The 20,236-nt window shown below is 38.2% G+C and overlaps 1 protein-coding gene across 1 annotated transcript in view; it reads right to left on the reverse strand.

The window, feature by feature from the left end:
- Positions 1-20,236, reverse strand: part of cntn6 (contactin 6) — an 81,851-nt gene that overhangs the window by 48,654 nt on the left and 12,961 nt on the right. The window contains 6 exon segments of the mRNA XM_084744061.1: positions 144-273; positions 3,013-3,155; positions 12,569-12,753; positions 13,664-13,766; positions 14,313-14,516; positions 19,633-19,728. Of these exon segments, the coding sequence (XP_084600187.1) occupies positions 144-273; positions 3,013-3,155; positions 12,569-12,753; positions 13,664-13,766; positions 14,313-14,516; positions 19,633-19,728 (861 nt within the window).

Consider the following 20,236-nt stretch of genomic DNA (forward strand, 5'->3'; position numbering starts at 1 on the left):
AGCTAGTCCAGCCTCTATTTATTTAATAATTTGCTTTCAGAAAAGAAGCGCTCTCACTCCACAGACAACACCATGTACATGCAGCATGTCTCAGCCTTCAGTTCAGTTCATTGTAAACGATATAGAGCAAACAAACTGCTTACCTACAACCTTGAGCTCAGCGCTGGCGTAGGCAGCTCCCTCTTCATTGTCTGCCACACACTGATACATCCCAGAGTCCAGCAGACTAATCCTGGATATGGTCAGTCTACCAGCTTCCACATGGATCCTCCCCTGCAAGTTTGGCCAGCTCATTAATGTCCGATAACATCTTTTGCTGATTTATTAAATTTTTTTGCAAGATAAATGCAAGCTTTTGGATTATCCCTTGCCCTAAAGGGATAGTTCATTTTTTAAGTGGGGCTGCATGAGGTACTTATCCATAGTAAGTGTTTTTCCTATAATAGATGATGGGTGGTACTTCCCCAGGAGCAGGGGTGGATAGGGGTAATAATTCAGGCTGGGAATCTGCAATCAGTCCAGGCTAATCCACATTGACTCCAATCACAACAGACCACAGCCAAGCCTTTTGTTAAAATATTTTTTCTGTGTATTGTTTATTTCAGTAATATAGTTTAAAAAAACATCCAAAATAGTTACAAGCAGTTAACGGCTAAATTCCACCAGGCGCGACTATGTCGTGTTAAGACTGTGCTACGTCAGCTGGAGCTGATCACAGCCATTCTACAGTGTTTGTAATTAGTAGCACCTCAGCATGTCCCAGGAGGAGCGGCTCTCCTCTCCGCTTTTTTTTTTTTTTTTTTTTTTTTGGCAATTAACACAGAGCAGATCGAACGGGGAGGAAGTCAGACACAGAAAAGGCAGGAAGAATCTGGGTAATTTTCAAAATAAAAGACCCCGTGGAGACTCAGGGTCATACAGACAGATAGAAGAGAAACTATTTAACCTCGTAGCCTGCTTATCCATGGTAGAAGTACGAAGAGCAAGGAAAGAGGACCTATTTAACAAAATCTGACCAAGTCAACATAATCAGGCAGGCAAAACACTCCACTGCTGAAATGCTTCTGAAACACTGCTGGTGGGGCTTGCAGCCGTCAGTGTCTCTGGTTTCAAGAGTTAGTCCATCACACTTCTGTTAAGGCAACAGAAATAAATATTCATATAACTTCTGTGCACTTCGTTTGGCATCTGAACTTTAGCTGGACTGGTGTTTATCATCATTTAGTATACAGGTCTTTATTTTTCAGATTACAGTGTCTCCTGCTTCCTGACATAGTGTGATTAAGTTTCATAAAACATATAATCAACTTGTGAAAGGGTGTGATATGATGCGCTAAGAGTAGCCTTACGACTATGTTTTGTCTTTAAACATCAAGCACGCCCCTTGCTTGTGAAGGTATCTATAATTTTACAGCATTTAGCGACAGATTCCTCTCAGGTTTTTCATCTTTAAAAGAGCCTCCTCTCAGTTCTACCTTTTCCCATTCTCTCTTTCTGCTGTGCTGTCCACTTTTTCGCCACATTGCTCTGGCATACGTGCCAAGCCCTGACTGATCGTTGTGTTGATGTATATCTACGTGTGTGTGGACCCAAGCTGCCCTGTGTTGTTTTCTCTTTGATTCACTCATTTCATTTAGCATTTTTAACATTGGCCTGACACTTCAGGCCAAATAGCTTGCCAATCATCCCCATGGCCACTCTGTCCACTGGGCAGGTGTACCGTTGTATGAAGCAATGTATTGTGTATTTAGCCACCTAAAAATCAGTGTCAGTTTAAGAATACGCAGTGTTTAGAATATTTTCACAGCCTTATTTTGCTGCCACACAGCCTTTTCCAATGGGAAAACAATGTATATAATAAAAGCAGTGGTGGAAAGAGTACTGTAATTCTGTACTCAAGTACAACTACTGTTACATTACTTAAATACTACTCAATTACTTGTTAATAAAAAAAATACTGAAATAAAAGCACAAAGCTACTCAGAGTATTAGTTACTTTGGTCACACAGTTTCATGGCACATAGGTGGTAATTGCCATGTAATATACGTGAAATTTCTTAGAAATTACCCCCAGATTAACTCCAAATTCCATGGTTAATTATGTTATAAGTACCCTTTTCATGTAGTGGGTGGTAACTACCAAGCAACATATTAATTTTGCAGTTAATTTCAAGTAAAAATCAAATATATGAAATGGTAATTACCACCTGCTTGCTTAAAAACAACACTTGTGAATTACCACATACTTGAAATTTGGGGGTAATTTGCAGGTAAATTCAGAGAAATTTCAAACATGTTGCTTTGTAATTGCCACCAGCTACATGAAGATGGTACTACAAAAATACTCAATTATGATTTTGAAAGTAACTAAGTAGATTAGTTACTTCCCCCCCTGTATAGCCAAATATCGCTCTCTCTAAAGCCACCAGGCTCCTTTGTCAAATAATTTAAAGTAGTTGCGTTTGCGTGTGCTGCTGTTTGACTTAAATTTATCTGAACTAAGCTTTTAAACTCCAAAGTCACACAATAACACAAACAAACAAAATGATTGAGGCGGCGCTAGACCAGCAACTCCTGTGTTCTGTGAGTAAAATCAAAGGAGGCTGGCGGCTTTGGAGAGGGCGATATTTGGCTTACACAGCGGTATCTGATGGGAAGGTTAAGTGGTGAAAATATTCCAAATACAGTGTATACTTCAACTGATATTGATTTCTTTTGGGTGGCTAAAATACGTCTTGCTGCTGACCCTGTCCACAGCAGTACACTGATTAGCTTCCTGCCAAATTGAGGGGGTGCTGACTTCCATCTACTGTAGGTAAAACAGCCATACAACCCCATTTCAAAAAATCTGAACTATTCCTTTAAAGGTGTTCAGTATAAGCTAAACCTGAGTAAGATTTGTCACTGAAGCTCTTAAAAAGGAGACCTCTGCAGTACTGTTTGAGGGAGGCAACATTTTTTGTGTTCTCCATTTTTTTCATTCACACATATTGAATCTCAGTGGTGTCTTACCTCTGCTGTTAGCAGCTGACCGTTCTTCAGCCATTTGTATGTCGGCCTGGGTTTACCGATGGCTTTACACTCCCACTGCAGATTAGCATCAATTGCCATGTGAGCATCTTTCAGTGTCTGGACCCACTGCAGATGTTCAACATCTGTGAAAATACCAATGAATATGAATATTTATTGAGAAAAATGTCAAAATTCTATTGCAGATATATTTGATTTGACCCGTATCTGATTATTCTTCTTAATATTATATTTTTATTGTTTTGTTTTTGTGACAATATGCATTGTGGAGTTCAAAAAATAAAATGCAGTGACATTTTTTTCTCAGTTATTTCTCATAAATACTGCTTGAACAGTATAAAGCTGTGTTTCTTTGTGTGTTAAGGTTTTGTGAAGTAAATTTCTGTCTTATTTTGACCATTGGAGTGATTTTGCCGTCGTCAGGTCAGATTTACATTTCCGAAAAGGCCATGGCAAATTTGCACTACGCGTTTCATTCAGTTTGCACTCGCAATCTGCGTGTAATTAGCTCCTGATTGACTAAGGCAGCCGCTCATTACGCAGTCAGTGCCCAGGACTGACCTGCAGGCCCATTCTGCAGGCAGTGGATTGGAGATCACAGAGTTCAGAGCAGAAATGAAAATGTGTGATGGCACACACACACTAAAATGAAGTGAAAAGATGCAATTCAACTCTGAAAATTCTATTACTCATGAAATTACAATACGGCCTGATCTGTTGGCCTCGTTGCATTATTGAAGCAACAGGGGTCAATAAACCAAATATAAGTCAAAGAAAGAAAAAGAAAATACATGACCTGCAATCAAAGGTGAGAATGCTGAGAGACTAAGATGTCTGCAATAAGCTTTACTTAATACATATAAATCCCTTTAAGATTATATAAGTGCTAATAATTTAGAAGGCTTTTATCAACGTTCTTAAGCATTAAACTGTGAACAAGTTTCTTATAATATACTGAACTTAATATAACATACTTTTTTATAAAAGCCTTACTAATACATTTATTGAGTTTACTTGCCTATTTCATCATCATTAAACTTTTCCCGAGCTTTTGATGTTGCTTTATTAAGATTTACAAGTAAAAATACCAGTGTTAGAAAAATACTTAAGCAAAAGTACAAAATACTCTTCTCAAAAACTACTAGAGTTTTGAGGTTTTTTAACCACTGATGTGAATACTTACATAATACATTATTGATAGCAGAGATTAAATCAAAGAGGTTTCTGTTTCTCCAAATCTTCAGTCTAAATTACTCACAAATTCCTCTCTGTTCTGTTCAGTGGTCACACTCACTTCTCCAAACTGGGGTCACAAATTTCTGCTTAAGTTAACTGATAGTTGAATATGCTAACAATGAATTAAACATTAAGAATGTACAGCACAAGATACAAAACACATTCATTTTTATTTTTTCTCATTTTCTTTCTGTTCTGTTTTGTTTTGTCACTTTTTCCCTCATTTTTCAGTTTTAGTTTCCTTATTCAACAAAGACTTTGCCAGACGAAACAATGTCAGATGAGGTGCAATTACTGCCATTGCTTCAGTACAGATTAAATATTAATCTTACCAGTCGATGAATCATTAACATCATTCCTCCAAACTTGTGCTGCTGCAGTGTTTAGTTTTTTGTCCACATGTCCTGGTTTTCATTGGCCTGTTTGTGATCAGATCACCTTATTGGATATTAAAATGTGGATGAAACGTTTGGATATTAATTCAACTTGTACTCAATTCTCAATTATAATTTTGAAAGTAACTAAGTAGATTACATGTTGTAATGGATACTTAAGTACCCGTAAAAGTACAAACTTGCAAATCTACTCATAAAAGTACAAGTACCCCCCAAAAAGCCTACACACTTACAGTAACTTGAGTATCTGTATTTAGTTACTTCCACCTCTGGTGCTTATAGATGTCTTGTAATCTCACGATAACCACGTTATGCTATTATAAATACTTACAGTCTTATTAACACATAACAAACCTTTTATATGGGCCTTATTACCTATTAACTAATGCTTTTTACAAGCACCTTAATATGATGTGTCACTGACAGAGGAGTACAGGCAGAGGAGGATGGAGATGATGCTGATGTCTCACTACAATGCTGAGATAAATATAACCAAACTGAAACTATAAGTGTCTTAACTGTGAAAAAAGCGCTGCTGCAACTCCCAGTGATTTTACACTTCACTGATCGTCGCATTCAGGTTTAATGAGAACAAAACCATAAATCTTTTTCGCTCCTTGCTTGATGTTCTAAAGATATTGTTCATTTAGTCATAGTTCGTTTTTTATCACTGCCCTGTTTTTCTTTCTAGGAATCTATTTTAGTTATGTAGCTTTTATTAATTTATCTATTCTTTGCCAACTACTGTAGATCATCCCAGTTTGCGACATGTTTTCGTGGTGTGTTCACTTCTTGTCTGCTCCTTCAAGTTTGTCTTTCCCACAAAGACCTTTTTTTTTTTTAAATTCCTCTTGAGAAAGGCTGTATTTTCTATGCAAAACCTGATGCACAATCGACCACAAGTGACTCCTTCTGCTCTTTTCACCATCTAACCTTGGATGCATAGATTAGACATTAAGGAGAGATGCTCACTTTTCTGGTGACACTTAACTGAGAGCGCTTCAGGTGATAAATAAACTTCCCATGTAGACTGATGAGTGTTTCCCATACGCTGCCACTTTTTTTTTTAACAACAGAAAGTACTGACTCTGTGGGCTCAATACATTTTTAAATCAAGGAACAGGGACATGTAGAAGTAGGTTGAGTTTAAAGGGGATTAACTGGCATACCCGACCAGTGAGTGCATCATGGGCTGGGTACAACAAAGGCCAATCACACCAGCTCCTGGCATCCCCTTTAAAAGCTGTGCTCTCATGTCCTCTCGGGAACATGTGTTCTGAAACAGTCAGATTGTCTTTTCTCAAGAAAACTTAACTAGGATTAAACGCTATTACAAAAATAGACAAGTGACAGAGGATAAGTTAGCTCTTATGCATAAAAGAAAAGTGTTTTGTTCATAGCGGCCATTCAGTGAAATCATTTTCTGCCATTAATTAGATAATACCTGAGAGGATTACCTTTAAAAAACAGCTGAGGAGTTTGCTAATGAGTCACAGACAGATTTAAAATGACAGTCCACCCAGAAATCAAAAATGCATATTTGTTCTTTGGCCTGGAGTGTGATTTATTCATCTAGTTTTGGGGTGACTTCCCTAATTTTGGAGATTTTGGCTATAGAGATATTTGCCTTCTTAGTATAATGGAACTAGATGACATTAGTCCTGTGGTGCTCAAAGTGCTGCTCACGGAGGAGCAATGGTACAAAAAAACAAAAACAAAAGAAAAAAACAACAACATGCTTTTCCCCAAATTGTTTGTTGTTTCAGTGCTTAACTACACAGACATGGCAACCATAATTGACCCTTCGCTACTCACCTCTCCTTAGTTACTGTTGCTAAGCCTGTCAAACTTTCCATTCTTGCACTGCATTTATGCAATTTACAGTAATAACGGTTGCAGATTTAACATCGAAATTGGGAGCAATTGTTGAAACACAAGGTCTTTGGAACCTTAGAGACATCAACAAAAGCAGTTTCTCATTTCTAGACTCAGAAATGCAGAGTATCGCTCTCCTCAGAGCCCCCTGCACACCGTGTCAACATGTAGAGAAATGGAAAGATGGACAGCTCTAGTTACGGTTGCTAAGGTACGATTGGACAGTTGCCGTTTGGAGGTGGGGCCTGGCGAAGGGTCAACTCAACTAGTTAAAGGGACCGTTCACTCCAAAATCAAAAATGCATATTTTTCCCTGACCTGTAGTGTTACCTATCCATCTACATTTTCTGGTGTAAGTTGCAGAGTTTCGGAGATATCACCTGTAGAGGTGTCTGCCTTCTCTCAAATACAATGCTCAAACGCTCAAACCACCAAAAAAAAGAAAGAAAAGAAGAAAAGAAAAATTCTAAACTATAGCCTCTTTTTCCAAAAATCATGACCCAGTTACTCAAGATAATGTGCAGACGTTATTATGAGCAGTTTCATGTAGGAACTACATACAGCCAGTAACACCAGAACTCATGTACTTCATGTATTTCACTACTCCCCAACACTGCAAAGTAGCACTGTGCTGTTTTAAACTGTTATACGCAAGTACATGTACATCATTATGCACATGTAATACTTGATATTACTAAAGTGGTATCACTTTCTTTTAATTAACACAAGCACATAAAATTACTGTGTTCTTTCCATGTTTACTCCAGGAAGAGCATCTGTTGCGTTGGAAACAGATAATGGGGATCCAAACAAAGAAAAGCAACGAAAGAAAAAAGAAATCAATTTTAGTTTAATCATGGATTCAGAATGAAACTTTGCCTCTTTGCAACATCAAATCAATATTTAAGTCTGCATATGATGATTATTAGAATCTGAGGACCAAGGAAACACCACGCGCCACACCAGTCCTCAGGTCTCTGCACTGGCTTCCAGTTTGTCATGACTAGTTTTAATCACTGCTGCTTGTTGATGAATCTCTCAGTCATTCAGGACCTAAAAATATCTCTTCTTTTTGTTTTGTTTTTTTAAATCAAACGCAGCCTCTCGACCTCTCAGGTAGTCTGTTAACAGAGTCCAAATTAAACATGGGGAAGCGGCTTTGTGCGACAGAACGGGAGCAAACTACCTTTAAATCCAGGTTCTTTCATTTTCTTCTCTGCCCTTCACTGAACCATCAGCCCTAATTATTTTCTACCTTGCACTTTAATATATCTCTCTGTTTTTACGTTTTAAAAAAAAAAATCCTTTAAAGGGTTTATATGTGTTGAATTTGTGTTTTAATGTTTGTGTTTCTCATCGGCTTTTGAATGCATTATGTAAAGCACCTTGAATTGCATTTGTGCCACACAAATAAACTTCTGTCAGCGCTACTGACGTCAAACTGGGTGCCTTGGAATCAGAACGACAGTTATGCAAGTCCTACATAAAACCAAAACTCTAACTTCAACTAATTAACAGACTGATCTCCAGCTTTTACAGTTACTTATCAACAGTGAAGGCTCTCATCTCTGTGCCTATTAGACAGACAGCTGTGAATCTTCTCGGTCTGAAGTGCTTTGCTTCGACATATAAATGACTCATAACAAAGCAGATCAACAGCTGCTTCCTTCTGATTCTATGGAGGTGGTACACTTATCTTACTGTATATAAATAATCACATTTTCTGCCTCTGCTTAAAAGAAATATTGAGTATCTCAGAGGAGATCTTTAATGCTGTGATAAGAAAAAAGCACATGCAGTAATAATGACGATAATGAGCACAATTAAGCTGAGATTATACTGATGTTGTAATACTATTTCATGCTGAGAAAATAACTCAATTACTTTAAATAGAATAAATAATAAAGCATTTTATATTATATACCAAAAGAGGCTAATGCCAACTGACAATATAATAAAAGTATTTCAGGACAAATTAGAGAAATGTAGATTTCACTCCAGGTAGAGGTGACAATGAGTTCAGGCAGAGGCAGACTTTCCATTAGGCAGAGGTTAGCAATAGCCTGAGGGCCCAAGGTATCAACGGCCCCATAAAACACCTCATGAACTAATAGTTAAGTTTTTTGTTTGTTTGTTTGTTTTTTTATTTTTTAATTAATTAATAAAGCTGTTCTAAAAATCCAATCCAAAAAAATACAATGCCTAATTCACGAGAGTCTCAAGGCCTTCTTTTTAATTTAGGCTATGTTCACATTTCAGCCAAAATTAGCCAAAATCTGTTTTTGTTTTTTTCTTTTGTTCTTTTGTTTTGTTTTGTTTTGCCAGTGTGAACAACACAAATAACATTGCATATGTTCTTTTCAATTCTGATTTGGGACATGTTCATTTATGGTCTTAAGTCAGATACAGGTCCTATTTTTTTTAAATAAACCTCAATTTGAACAGTCATGCTAGAGTTTATGTGACTTTTACGCCTGAAGTTGTCTTGCAGCAGGACTCTTGTGGATAGGTGCTGACAGATGTAGTTAAAACTAGCCCTTGACATCCTGAACTTCTGAATAAAATCCATTTCTGTGATGTCATTTGTTATCTGCTTACAAATCTGCTGACCTCCACTGCACATCAACTTAAAAATGATCCAGTAAATGCTGACTTCATTGGCCGCATATTTATTTTTGTACAACAGTGTGCTGAACATGACCGGTTCACGCTGGAATCTGATTTTGGTCACATTTAAAAGACAGTGTGAACAGCCAAACAAAACCATCCAATCAGAGTAATATGTCAGAATTGAACTAAAGCTTGAAGTGAATGTACCCTCTTACTGCGAATCTGCAGAAATAAGTCAATAAGAAAGTAGCCAACTTACATAAAGAAGTTAGTTGTGGTGTACAGACTGTTGAAAAAGTAAGTAAAGCTAACCAGTGCTGCTGCCGGCTCACCCTGTTGCTGTCTGGCAAGAGATACAGAAGTGTTCATTGCTGTAGAACCAGACTTAAGAAGAGCTTCTATCTTGAGGCTGTGAGACTCCTCTGTTTACTCCAGCATGATTTAAAGTTTATTCTTATGACTTATTATTTATTCAAAGGCTGAAAAAGTAGACAAGCAATGGGTGTGGATGGTCCCATCCCTGTGTTTGCCTCAGACCCCTGAAATGACTAAATCTGCCCCTGGGTTGAGCACTTGGTCAGATAAGGAGGTGCAGATAATTCAGGCTTTGGACAGGCTACCTAATGATAAACTGATGTCAGCTGAGGATTTTGTAACTAAATATGGCATTCCACAGATAGCTTTTTGGTACCCCTTAGCAATGGTTTACAATTTGATTCATAATTAGGTTGTAAAGACTATGAATCATTATTTAACAATTATTTAGAAGTTATATCGCAGTCTTAATACATTGATATGGGCTCACTATTTGACAAAACCTAGCTACTGCTTACTACATGAGCTAATAACATTTATAGCTAGCAAAAATGTTGAGTTAATATCAATTTATAAATGACCTTCTACCATAGAATCAGTAGGATTTGTTGAAGCTGTTCGTGAACACACCAAAAAGATACCAGGATGTCAAATGCTGATGTTTTCAGTTGGTAAAGCCTCACAAGCAGAGCTAAATAATGAGAAAAAAAAAGAAAATACACACAGCATCTCTGAAGATACAGCCACTACCAAAAACTTCCAGTCAGTCATATGCGATGACTGAAGGATATTATGTTTATATGACTCAGTACATTATTTAAAAACAAAAAAAATGCATATTGTGTATCTAAACTGGCAAAAGAAAGCCATATTGTAAAATGTAAGCGTTAAAATATTCCACTTTAACATCCTCTGTGCATAATAAACTGATAACACGTGTCTTATCAACACTTGCGATAATAATGAAGAAGGCTGCTGATAACGTGCTAAAAATGTGAAGGTAAACAATATTTCCGAAGCCTCAGTATTTGCTGATGGGGGTTAAACACCACTTACTTCTTAACAATATGTGATGAAGCTGACAGGTGTAACTGCTGCTGACATTAGTTGACATAACATAATATAAAGTAGTAGGTAGTTTCGAAACATTTATAAATTGCTTATAAGGGTCTTATTCTAAAATGCTACTCATTCTGTCAGATTCTTACAGCTCAGAAGATTAATTGGATTTTTTGATTCATAAAAAAGAAAAACTGTACTTCCATATTCACCATTAGAGAAAACTGTACAGGAAAATAAATGTGGATTTTATGAGTTATATTTGGGTCCCCTCAGTCTGCCAAAGCTAAACTTTGAGTTTGGAGAGAGGATTTACAGGACGACGTTTCAGTTGAGTGGGAAGATGCTTGCAGTATAGTAGCTCAAACATGAACACCAAATACCCATCTAAGGCTTCTACAATATAACTGGCAGATGTTCACATATATTACTCCAGAAAAGCTGAACAAATTTAGCTTATATACCGGATTTGTGCTTTAAATGTGGTCCACATGTTTCAGCAGCCACTCTCTGTATGTGTTTGTTCATGTTTTATAAAGGATTTAACCTGATCCAGGCCATACAGCAATGATAACAATCATATTACATTCATACAGGGGTAAACAGCTGTTGAGAAAATAATAATTTGTGCCTATTTTTTCAACACACTTGTACCAGGTCAGAATCTTAGATGGGAAGGAAAAATGGTATCCGAAAATCTTGGATGAATACGTTTTATCAAAAAAATAACTTTGAAGCCGAAGCTTCCATATTAGATTGTTATATCCAAAAGAGCATAAAGAAAAGAAAGACATTGTGTGTTTGTTACAGGCAAACCAATTATAGCACTTTCATGGAAAAAGGTAAATAGACCAAGTATTAGTAAAAGAATTGTCTGTATATCCTTAGAAGGATTACTTATTTTATTAAGAGAAAACAAAAGCTAATGCAAAAGGGGGAATTTGGAGATGATGATGATGATGATGATGATGATGATGATGATGATGATGATGATGATGATGATGATATATTGGCAGGTAGATAACTGGCAGTTTTGAATTGTGGAGATATGTACAATTGGAAAATATGTAGCTGTAATTTAAAAATAAATTAAAATTTAAACAAAATTAAATTAAAAATATATAGGTAAACATGGTGGTCTGATCTTTTGGCATTTCTGCTGTACTTATTTCATGTCATATTATTTTGCTGATGTCTTTGATAAACCAACAGTGACATCTCAGTACCAGTAAGACTAACTGAGCCTGAAATATCTCTTAAACTGAGTGAGTGCAATCTAAACAGAGTTCATGGACTAAACAATGAAAGTCCTGCTGTGTCCTTGTTTGGTGTATTTCATGACACCAGCTACCACATGTGGGTCTGTCTCACAGATTATATATTGCAAAATAGCAATACCAAGAAGCTTCCTTTGGTTTGTGTCCATTTGTTTGAGAGAGAAAGTGCAGTGAAAACAGCCTAACTGCTAGTTTTGGGTAAACTCAGACTGTTATTTTCTTTAGTCTGTGGCCCTGTGTGTAGATGTGTTTGTGGTTGTGTGTTTCCAACCTAATGTTAGTGAAAACACAAAAAACATATTTTAGATTAATCACATGTATACACTTCGAAATAACATCATGAAAAAAGAAAACATTTAACATGTTGGAAATTCCTGTAAACAAACGATGTGATGGGTTTCTATGTTATTTTATATTTTCTGTTTGTCTTGTGTATACTTGTATATCAATATGTAGTTATTTATCATTTATTTTTCTTGGAAAATAATAAGAACAGTGCATAACAGTTTACATATTAGATCTGGTACTCTCAAAATGCGTAGTTAAATATGAACTATTAATAAGTGCTTAATAAAGTATTAATTGACCTTAATAAGCAACGTTCACGCTTGAGATCCATTACTCTCAAAATGCATAGTTAACTGTTTCTGGAAAACCGATGAATAAAAAAGTGAGATCTATATAGTAAAGTATTAAATAGTACTGATGAGGGGGAAAATGATCAGCAGTCATCTCCATGAGACAGGAAGCAAAAGTAAACATGGCTCTTACTGTGGAATAGAAGTTGCCCTCTGGCAACGTTCCGTCCTCTGCTGTTTTCGGCTACACACTCGTACACACCAGCATCCTCCGGGCGAAAATATGGAATTTCTAGAACCCCACTGGAGTGGTTGATTTTAATCTTGCCAGGGAGTGGATTTCCATCAGCTCTCCTCCATGAGATGGAAGGCACAGGGCTGCAGAGGTCACACACAAAAGGTCAGGCTGACCAAATGCTCCCCGCCAACACTGACCAGACAGACAGCTGCCATGTTTGTCCGTCTGCTTGTTTCATAACACCTTATATTAAGGTGCTTGCAATGTAATAAAGGCAAAAGTCTCAAATACCGATAATCTAAAAGAGAAAGTCATGGTTAACTGTTTAGAAATGCATAATAAAGCATTAATAACCCTTAATAAGCATTGTCCACACTTTATTTAAATACTAATGATTTTTAAAGTCATGGATAACTGTTAATAAGTGCATAATAAAGGATTTATTAACCTTAATAAGCACTATTCACACTTTAAATCTGGTGCCCCCAAAATGAGTAGTTTACTGTTAATAAGTGGATTAAATAACATTAATAAGCAATGTTCACACTTTAGACCCAATGCCCCAAATATTCGTAGTTACTTGTTAATAAGTACATAATAAAGCATTAGTTAACCTTAATAGGCACTGTTCACGCTTTAGATCAAATACCCCAAAATGCATATTTAACTGCTAAAAAAATGCATAATAAAGTATGTAAAAATATTAATAAACCAACAACAAAAGCTTTGTAAAAATTTAACAGCGACATAATACGAAAGTTAATTAAGCTAAATAAAATTGTGTGTTAACGATTATAAGAAACTCATCAAGCTTTTATTTACATTCTTACACAGTCATTAAACTATTAGCAAGTTAATTTTAAATTCTTAGAAATGTCCTTATTAACAGTTATATAGACTTATAAACACATATTAATTTTAATAAGCATCTTATTACCTATTAACTAATGCTTTCTAAACACCTTAATGGAAAGTGTTGCTGCTTGTTCTAATAGAGGTTGTCTGATAACGTCACATATTTGACATATTTTGAATGTTTCTGACACTTACTTTCCTAAGGCAAAGCATTCCAGCTTCACTGATGATCCTTTGGAGACGTGAAGGGTGTCAGGGAAGCGAACCTCAATCTTTGGCTCATATTCACCCATCACCACTGCATGAAGGATAAAAGCAAATCACATCAGTCAAAACACAAAAGAAAAAGGACACGCAGTTTCCTGTAACTCATATTGGATGTAGGAGCTGTGGCGGCGGATGACACTGGCAGGGAGCGAGCGTGCGCGTGTTGACGCTGTATACAACAGCGTTTGGCTTAGCGGATGGATGAATTTGGATTACATATCTGCCTCAGCTCAAATCTGAAGTGGTACACATAAACGCTCCTGATGGGGTTTAGTGTGTGCAGCAGGCTCCTTGCTGTGTGTGTGTGTCTGTGTGCATCTTTGTCAGCACAGACTACATTTCTGTTTATGTAAATATGTGCCTTCATGCAGATAGAGAGGGTTCCTTGCATACATAACCCTGTATAGTTCAGAGGCTTTGGGATGGTGCTCCTAAGCAAAAGCAAAAACAGTGTCACGCTCAAGACAAGCGATTTATCTCCCAGGCTTGCCCCCCCCCCCCCCCCCCCCCCCGACAGCGCGTCAGTTCAGTGCGCAAGATAACCAGGAGGCAGCGGAGGCGAACTGAGGATGCTTACCGTCCCTCCGCACCACCACGGGGGTTGGAGAGCTGAACACTGTGGCGTTGGTCATCATGTTTCTCACCGCGCACGTGTAGTTCCCGGCGTCAGAGGCTTCAACTTTGGCTATGTACAAGTTGCCGGTCCTCTGAGAGATAAAACGACGGGCGTCCTGTTGCAGGAAGCTCTGCTGACCGTTGAAAACCCATGAATATTTGATCTCTGGAAAAAAAGAAAAAAAAAAGACAGATACGGCTTTCAGTGACATTCTCAAAATGAATAAGACCTGTAGCACATACATAGGAAGGCATTTTAGTGCAAATAAATTATGAGATATTCTATTTCTCTGCCAAAAATAGAGATATAGAATGACTTCAAAGGATAAGGTGGTGATATTTTATATTTTGCTTTTGGTCAACAAATCCCACAAAAAGACAAAACCATCAATGAATTGATTGCACAAAGTCTTGTGTAGACAAACCTGGCCTATTTAAAGGAATCTCAATCAAAGCATTTACATTAAAATGAGTCTCGGGTCAACTACTTTCTTTCTGCAGTAGAATCTTTCTTTCATGCTAAACAGAAAGTAGTTCTTGCATGAAACTGTTCACAACAAGATCTGTGGATTATCTTGAGTAACCAGGTCATGATTTGAAAAGATACACTAGCGCCGTTTAGTTGTGCTTCATAATCTTTAATTATAAGAGGGAGCTGATCAAATTGTACAGATTTGATTGGCTTGCTCAAAAGTGGGAGTTGGCAAGCTATGGAACTGTAGACAAATAAAAGCTGTAGTTGACCTGTTGGCCTCGACCTAAACCTCCCTCACAAACCCAGAAAACAGACCATGCTCATCTGGAAATATGAACAAAGTTTTTGTTCTTAAGCCACACAATGTCACTCTGCTTGCTACTACGACCCACAAGCTAATGGTCAAGCTGGTTGCCCCAAATCATTTTTTGAGTGGGTGAGTCATCAAAAAATAGTTTAATTTTAAAGGACCAGTGTGTAGGATTTTGTGACATCTAGTGGTGAGCTTGCAGATTACAAACATCTCTTCTCACCCTTCCCTTGTAAATGTGTATGGTGGCTGTGAAATGTGTGTATAACATAAAAAAAAAAAACTCTGTGCCTGATTTTGTACAGCAGGACCTGCACCCTCTGCAGATAAGAGCTCACTCTGATATACCACCACCACCCAGGGGGTGTTCAAACGTTATCAAGAGGCAACATGTTTGAAAGGGTGGCATTGAGGTGTTCTTCGGGGTGCATTTATGGCAAATTTACACCAAAGATTCATAACGAGACAAAATTTAACTTTAAACTATGCCTACTTGCAAAATAATGTGGTCTGATACATTATTCAAGTTGTTCAAGTTTAAGGACACTGTGACATGTTGACTTTTTCTATTTACTTTTTCAACTAACAGGTTTGGTCTAAAATAGAGATGCAAACAATTTTCTTATTTATTGATCAAATCATAATAAAAGAGATGAAAAGCAAAGAATGTGAGATTGAAATAATCCACATCAAATAAAAGACTTTAACAGTAGTATGTCATTTTTTAGTAATACTTTTGTGATCTAAATTAAGGAATTGTTTTGAAGACAAAATTTGACTTTTACTTGAGCACCTGCTTTTGCAAAATTACTTACTTGAGTACAGTTACTACTACTCTACTACTGAATAGGACAGCCTACACATCTTTTTGCTTTTTCGACAGTCTCAAACTTTTTCTTTGTTTTCCATTAACAATTAATAAATCTGTTTCTTGTTTGGCATTTCTAGTATTAGTAACTCTTTGTAATCATTGATGAGACCTAATTAAAGCTTGAAAGTCAAATTTCTGCATTAGTTAAACACACATAGATATCATTTCTATTCACTGGGCTCTTTTGTTCTTGTAATAATGATAATGATGTTCTAAATGTCCAGTTAAATAAAGTCTATTATTTGGCTGTTATTTGTTATTTGGCTATTTTTAATCATATAGTACAGAATAATACTGAACATCAATATTCAGGGAAAACAATAAGTCTTCAGTTTACTTGATGTGGGGGCAGTAAGATACCTGGATAATGGGGAGAGAGATCCTGGCACAAAAAACCTTAAGAACCACTGCAGTTAAGGAAGGTTAAGGAAAATTGTTATTATCAGGTGAAATACTTTTGAACACTGGACCTTTAATGAAAATATAACTATATTTAGCCTGCACCAAGCAATAACAGAGCAATTAACACAAGTACAAATTATTAGAACTTTTTAAATCAGCCACACTGTTGGACTGAGTGACATGTTCCATTATCACACTGAACATTGACACTGTGGTTTCTTTTGAGCCAATCACCTCCTGCTACCATAAAACCCACAAAATGTGAATTAGTCCACATCTGAAAATAGTCACCAACAATTTTACTTCTACTTCCCTTGGAAGAAAAATTACAGTGCAAAGCTGTTTTTGAAAATCATGTCATTTTCCAAAACTTGAAGTAGATATTTGTGGCTCATTCTCAAAGACTTGTGTGTTCAGTCGGAGTGAATTGGCTTCAGACTGAGTGCAACAGACTGGTTAGTGAGGGCTGAAAGTATTGAGAGGTGCACTAAGGGTTGAGGTCAGACAGACAATGGCGCTGTGTGACATAACGCAGCCCACTCTTTCTTTTGAATCAGACCTCTGTGTAGCTCGGCGGGGGTGTCAACACACAGGGCTCCGGTGGAAGAATGCAGGGTCGTCTTTTATAGGAGTAGAACCTGGCTCAACTTTTGCAGGAACACAATGCCACGTCCTTCAGCAATCAAATATTTGAAAGCATCCATTCTTAGTAGATTACTTTGCAGTAATCTACTTTTACTTGCAGTGTTATATACCACTGTGCAGTGTCTTGATATCTTATAACCCTTTAAACTCATATATCCCTTTTGCTTTTTTGATATAGGACTTTCTTTGGCCTCAACACCCAGTTTGGCAGATTTGATTTTAGTCTTTTCATATGATCTGTTAACAACAGGAAAACACAGAATAACTCTTGCCTTATCTTAGGTATCACAGTAAAATCAAGTAAGGATGGAATTTTCAGCAGATGCTGGCATGCAAGTCATGCATTTGCTTGTCAGTTTCTAATTTGCGTACTTAAGGTCCAGAGTGTGAGATTTATGGGGATCTATTGGCAGAATATGGCAGAACTTGATTATAGTAGTCCTAAATATGTTTTCATCAGTGTATGCTCCACTGAAAATAAAAAAATGTTGTGTTTCCATTCCTTTGCAATGACAGGGCTCAACAATAAAGATTGCCTAGGACAAGCAAAATGCGACACTGGGCTGATAAATATAATGACTCACTTGCCCACATGGGCAAGGGGTGAAAAAGACTTTAATACATGTTTTTTTGCCAAGGTGATCATGGAAGCAGCGAAGGAGTGAGCCAGCTCCCCGAGTTAAAGATGAAGTCTATAAGCCGAAGCGCAAGTGAGCATTTCCGTTATCTTAGAAGAGGAGTGTAATTTGGTGGCATTTGAGGATGTAAGCAAAACTCCAACTAGTTTCAAGAGACAACAGGGTGACCACACAGGCAGCGTGTCTGCTGCAGGGCTGCTACTGCCAGCATTACACTTCTACACCGAGTTTTCAAGAGCAGTAACCCAACTTTTCTTGTCTGTGACAAATTCTACAGATCAAGACACAGAAACAGTGTTGTAAGGTGTCATGTTTCTTGTATGATATCCATATGACTGTCAACAGATCAATTTCACTGTCTATTGCGCGTCATGCAAAAAAAAAATACATATACAGCATATTAACTCTTATCAGCGCACCGTAAAATAAAATGGGACCAATAAAACTACATAGCCTTTTGTGTTTTTCATGCCAGAGGCCCCTACATCTGACACGCTGGTCCTTTAATCATAAATCTGAATTACAGACTTCACAGGAAATATTAATTCTTAGTTGATCTCCAACAGATTAATGAGGAGGATTCATGTCAAAACAAAGAATGGAACGCAATGATAAGAATGTCACTGCACCAGTGTAAAACGCGGCGAGAGAGGAAGAGAAGGGCGGAGATGTCTGCAGGGACTGCAGAGTGAACTTGGCTATTAGTGCAGCCCTCCTGTATCAGACACATGACATTCTGCAGTCAGCCCTTTTGACTGGGCAGACGGTAAAAAGTCCCACTCGCTTCCTTGAGGGAAAACAGTGAATTAAAATCATTACTGGGAAAGTCGGGGCAGAAACTGACAGACCTTTCATGATTAGGGACTATCAGAGACTGGGTCTGTTTAAGAGCTGCAGTCTCACAGCAACAGAGGACTTGCAGGCACATAATCTCCCGTCCTCTGACAGAGTTTGACTCTCAGCACGGCTCCTTTTAGACCACTTACCTATTGATTGCTCAAAGAAGCTTCAGATGATTCCTCTTTTAATAAGGTGCACCCCTGTACTCCTCAAGTGGTGCATCAACAAGCATTAAAGAGGCCTTGACATGATTTAAACCTTGTGGCGATGGGAAAAAAAAAACATCCCTTCGCACCACTTTTCAATTCTAAAACACCTCGAGCTAGCATTATCGCGTCGCGCAAATCCCATCAAATGTGTGACTATGCTCTGTTTAAGAGGAAAAATAAAGAGATGGAGGCTTTTAAAAAAAGAGGGAGGGAGGGAAGGCTGGAGGGCAAATTGCTAAAGTGTGGAATCCCACGTGGCCGCGGGATTCAGCTGGCAACAGAGAGCAGAGAAAAGGCTGGTACGCTGGCGTGAAATTGCGCTGGTGGGCACCGAATGGCTGCAGGAGCGGCGACCACTTTGAGGGTCTGCTAATCAGCAGCACACAGACACATGAGCCGACTCGCAGCTGTGCCATGGGATAAACGCTCCCGCGGCCACGGCGGCAGCCACCAGCAGCCTTTATTACCCAAAGATAACCTGCCCACATCGAGAGAGAGAGAGAAAAAAAAAATGACAGTTGGGGGAAGTGGAGCACCGGAGACTTTATAGATGACAGCATGGTCACAGATCATATGGGCGAGGAAAAAGTGAGCTCAAGGTTAAGAAGTGCGAGGCTATGAACTATAGATGTGAAGGCACGGAGGCCTGGGCAGGTAGGGCCGGTGGCTGGTCATAAAAAAAGCGACAGATAAGGAGAAGTGAGAGGAAAACAGTGTGTCAGAGTTCGGAGAGGAGAGCAGCAGAAAGAGAAGGTGGGAAGGTATAAAAACAAAAGAGACACAGCAGTGTTACAGGGAGATAATAAGCAGCAGAGTGAGGAACAATAAAGATTGCTGAGGCAAGCAGGAGTGTGAGACTACGGCAGACAATGCAGAAGAGTTAGGGCCGTACCTCCGTAATGGGGTGGAGGGCCGCAGAGCAGAACCACGGCTTGACCCTCTCTCACCGACACCGTGTTCCTCGGCTTCCTGCTGAAGTTCTGCAGAACTGTTGAATATAAAATAAAAAAAAAAAAAAACTTTTCAGGGGTTTGACAGCTGTAATAACTTTACTTAGAGGTGACATCCAGGGAAGGGCATTTCATTCTGCAGAATATTTCCCTGTCTGTTCACATTGCTTACAAGTCAAGCCTGAGGGTCCCCTGTTAATATCGCAGGAGATCGGGCTGGAGGGTGCGCCGAAGCGCTCCTCGCCAATCGAGCTTGAGAGATTACTTTCACCTTTAATTAAATGCTGCTGCGCCGTGTGTGAGAGAACAAACAGTGGGAAGACATATCAATCCAAAAGTCTTAGAAATGCCAAGCAACGTCCTGGGAGGGATCAAGCAAATATCAGCGGTGGTCAAATCAGAGCTCGGCTGATTAAAAGTCCCCCAAATCAAGACATACAGTCCTCTTTTCTTCATGTACTCCACTGGTGCGACAGAGTAGAATGAGAAGGTAACACATTTCGGACAAGTGACAAGTGACATTTGGTCAGGTAAAATTTCAGGCGC

Source organism: Lutjanus erythropterus, chromosome 2 (assembly GCF_056507025.1).
Source record: "Lutjanus erythropterus isolate fLutEry1 chromosome 2, fLutEry1.hap2, whole genome shotgun sequence".
Classification (NCBI taxonomy): domain Eukaryota; kingdom Metazoa; phylum Chordata; class Actinopteri; order Lutjaniformes; family Lutjanidae; genus Lutjanus; species Lutjanus erythropterus.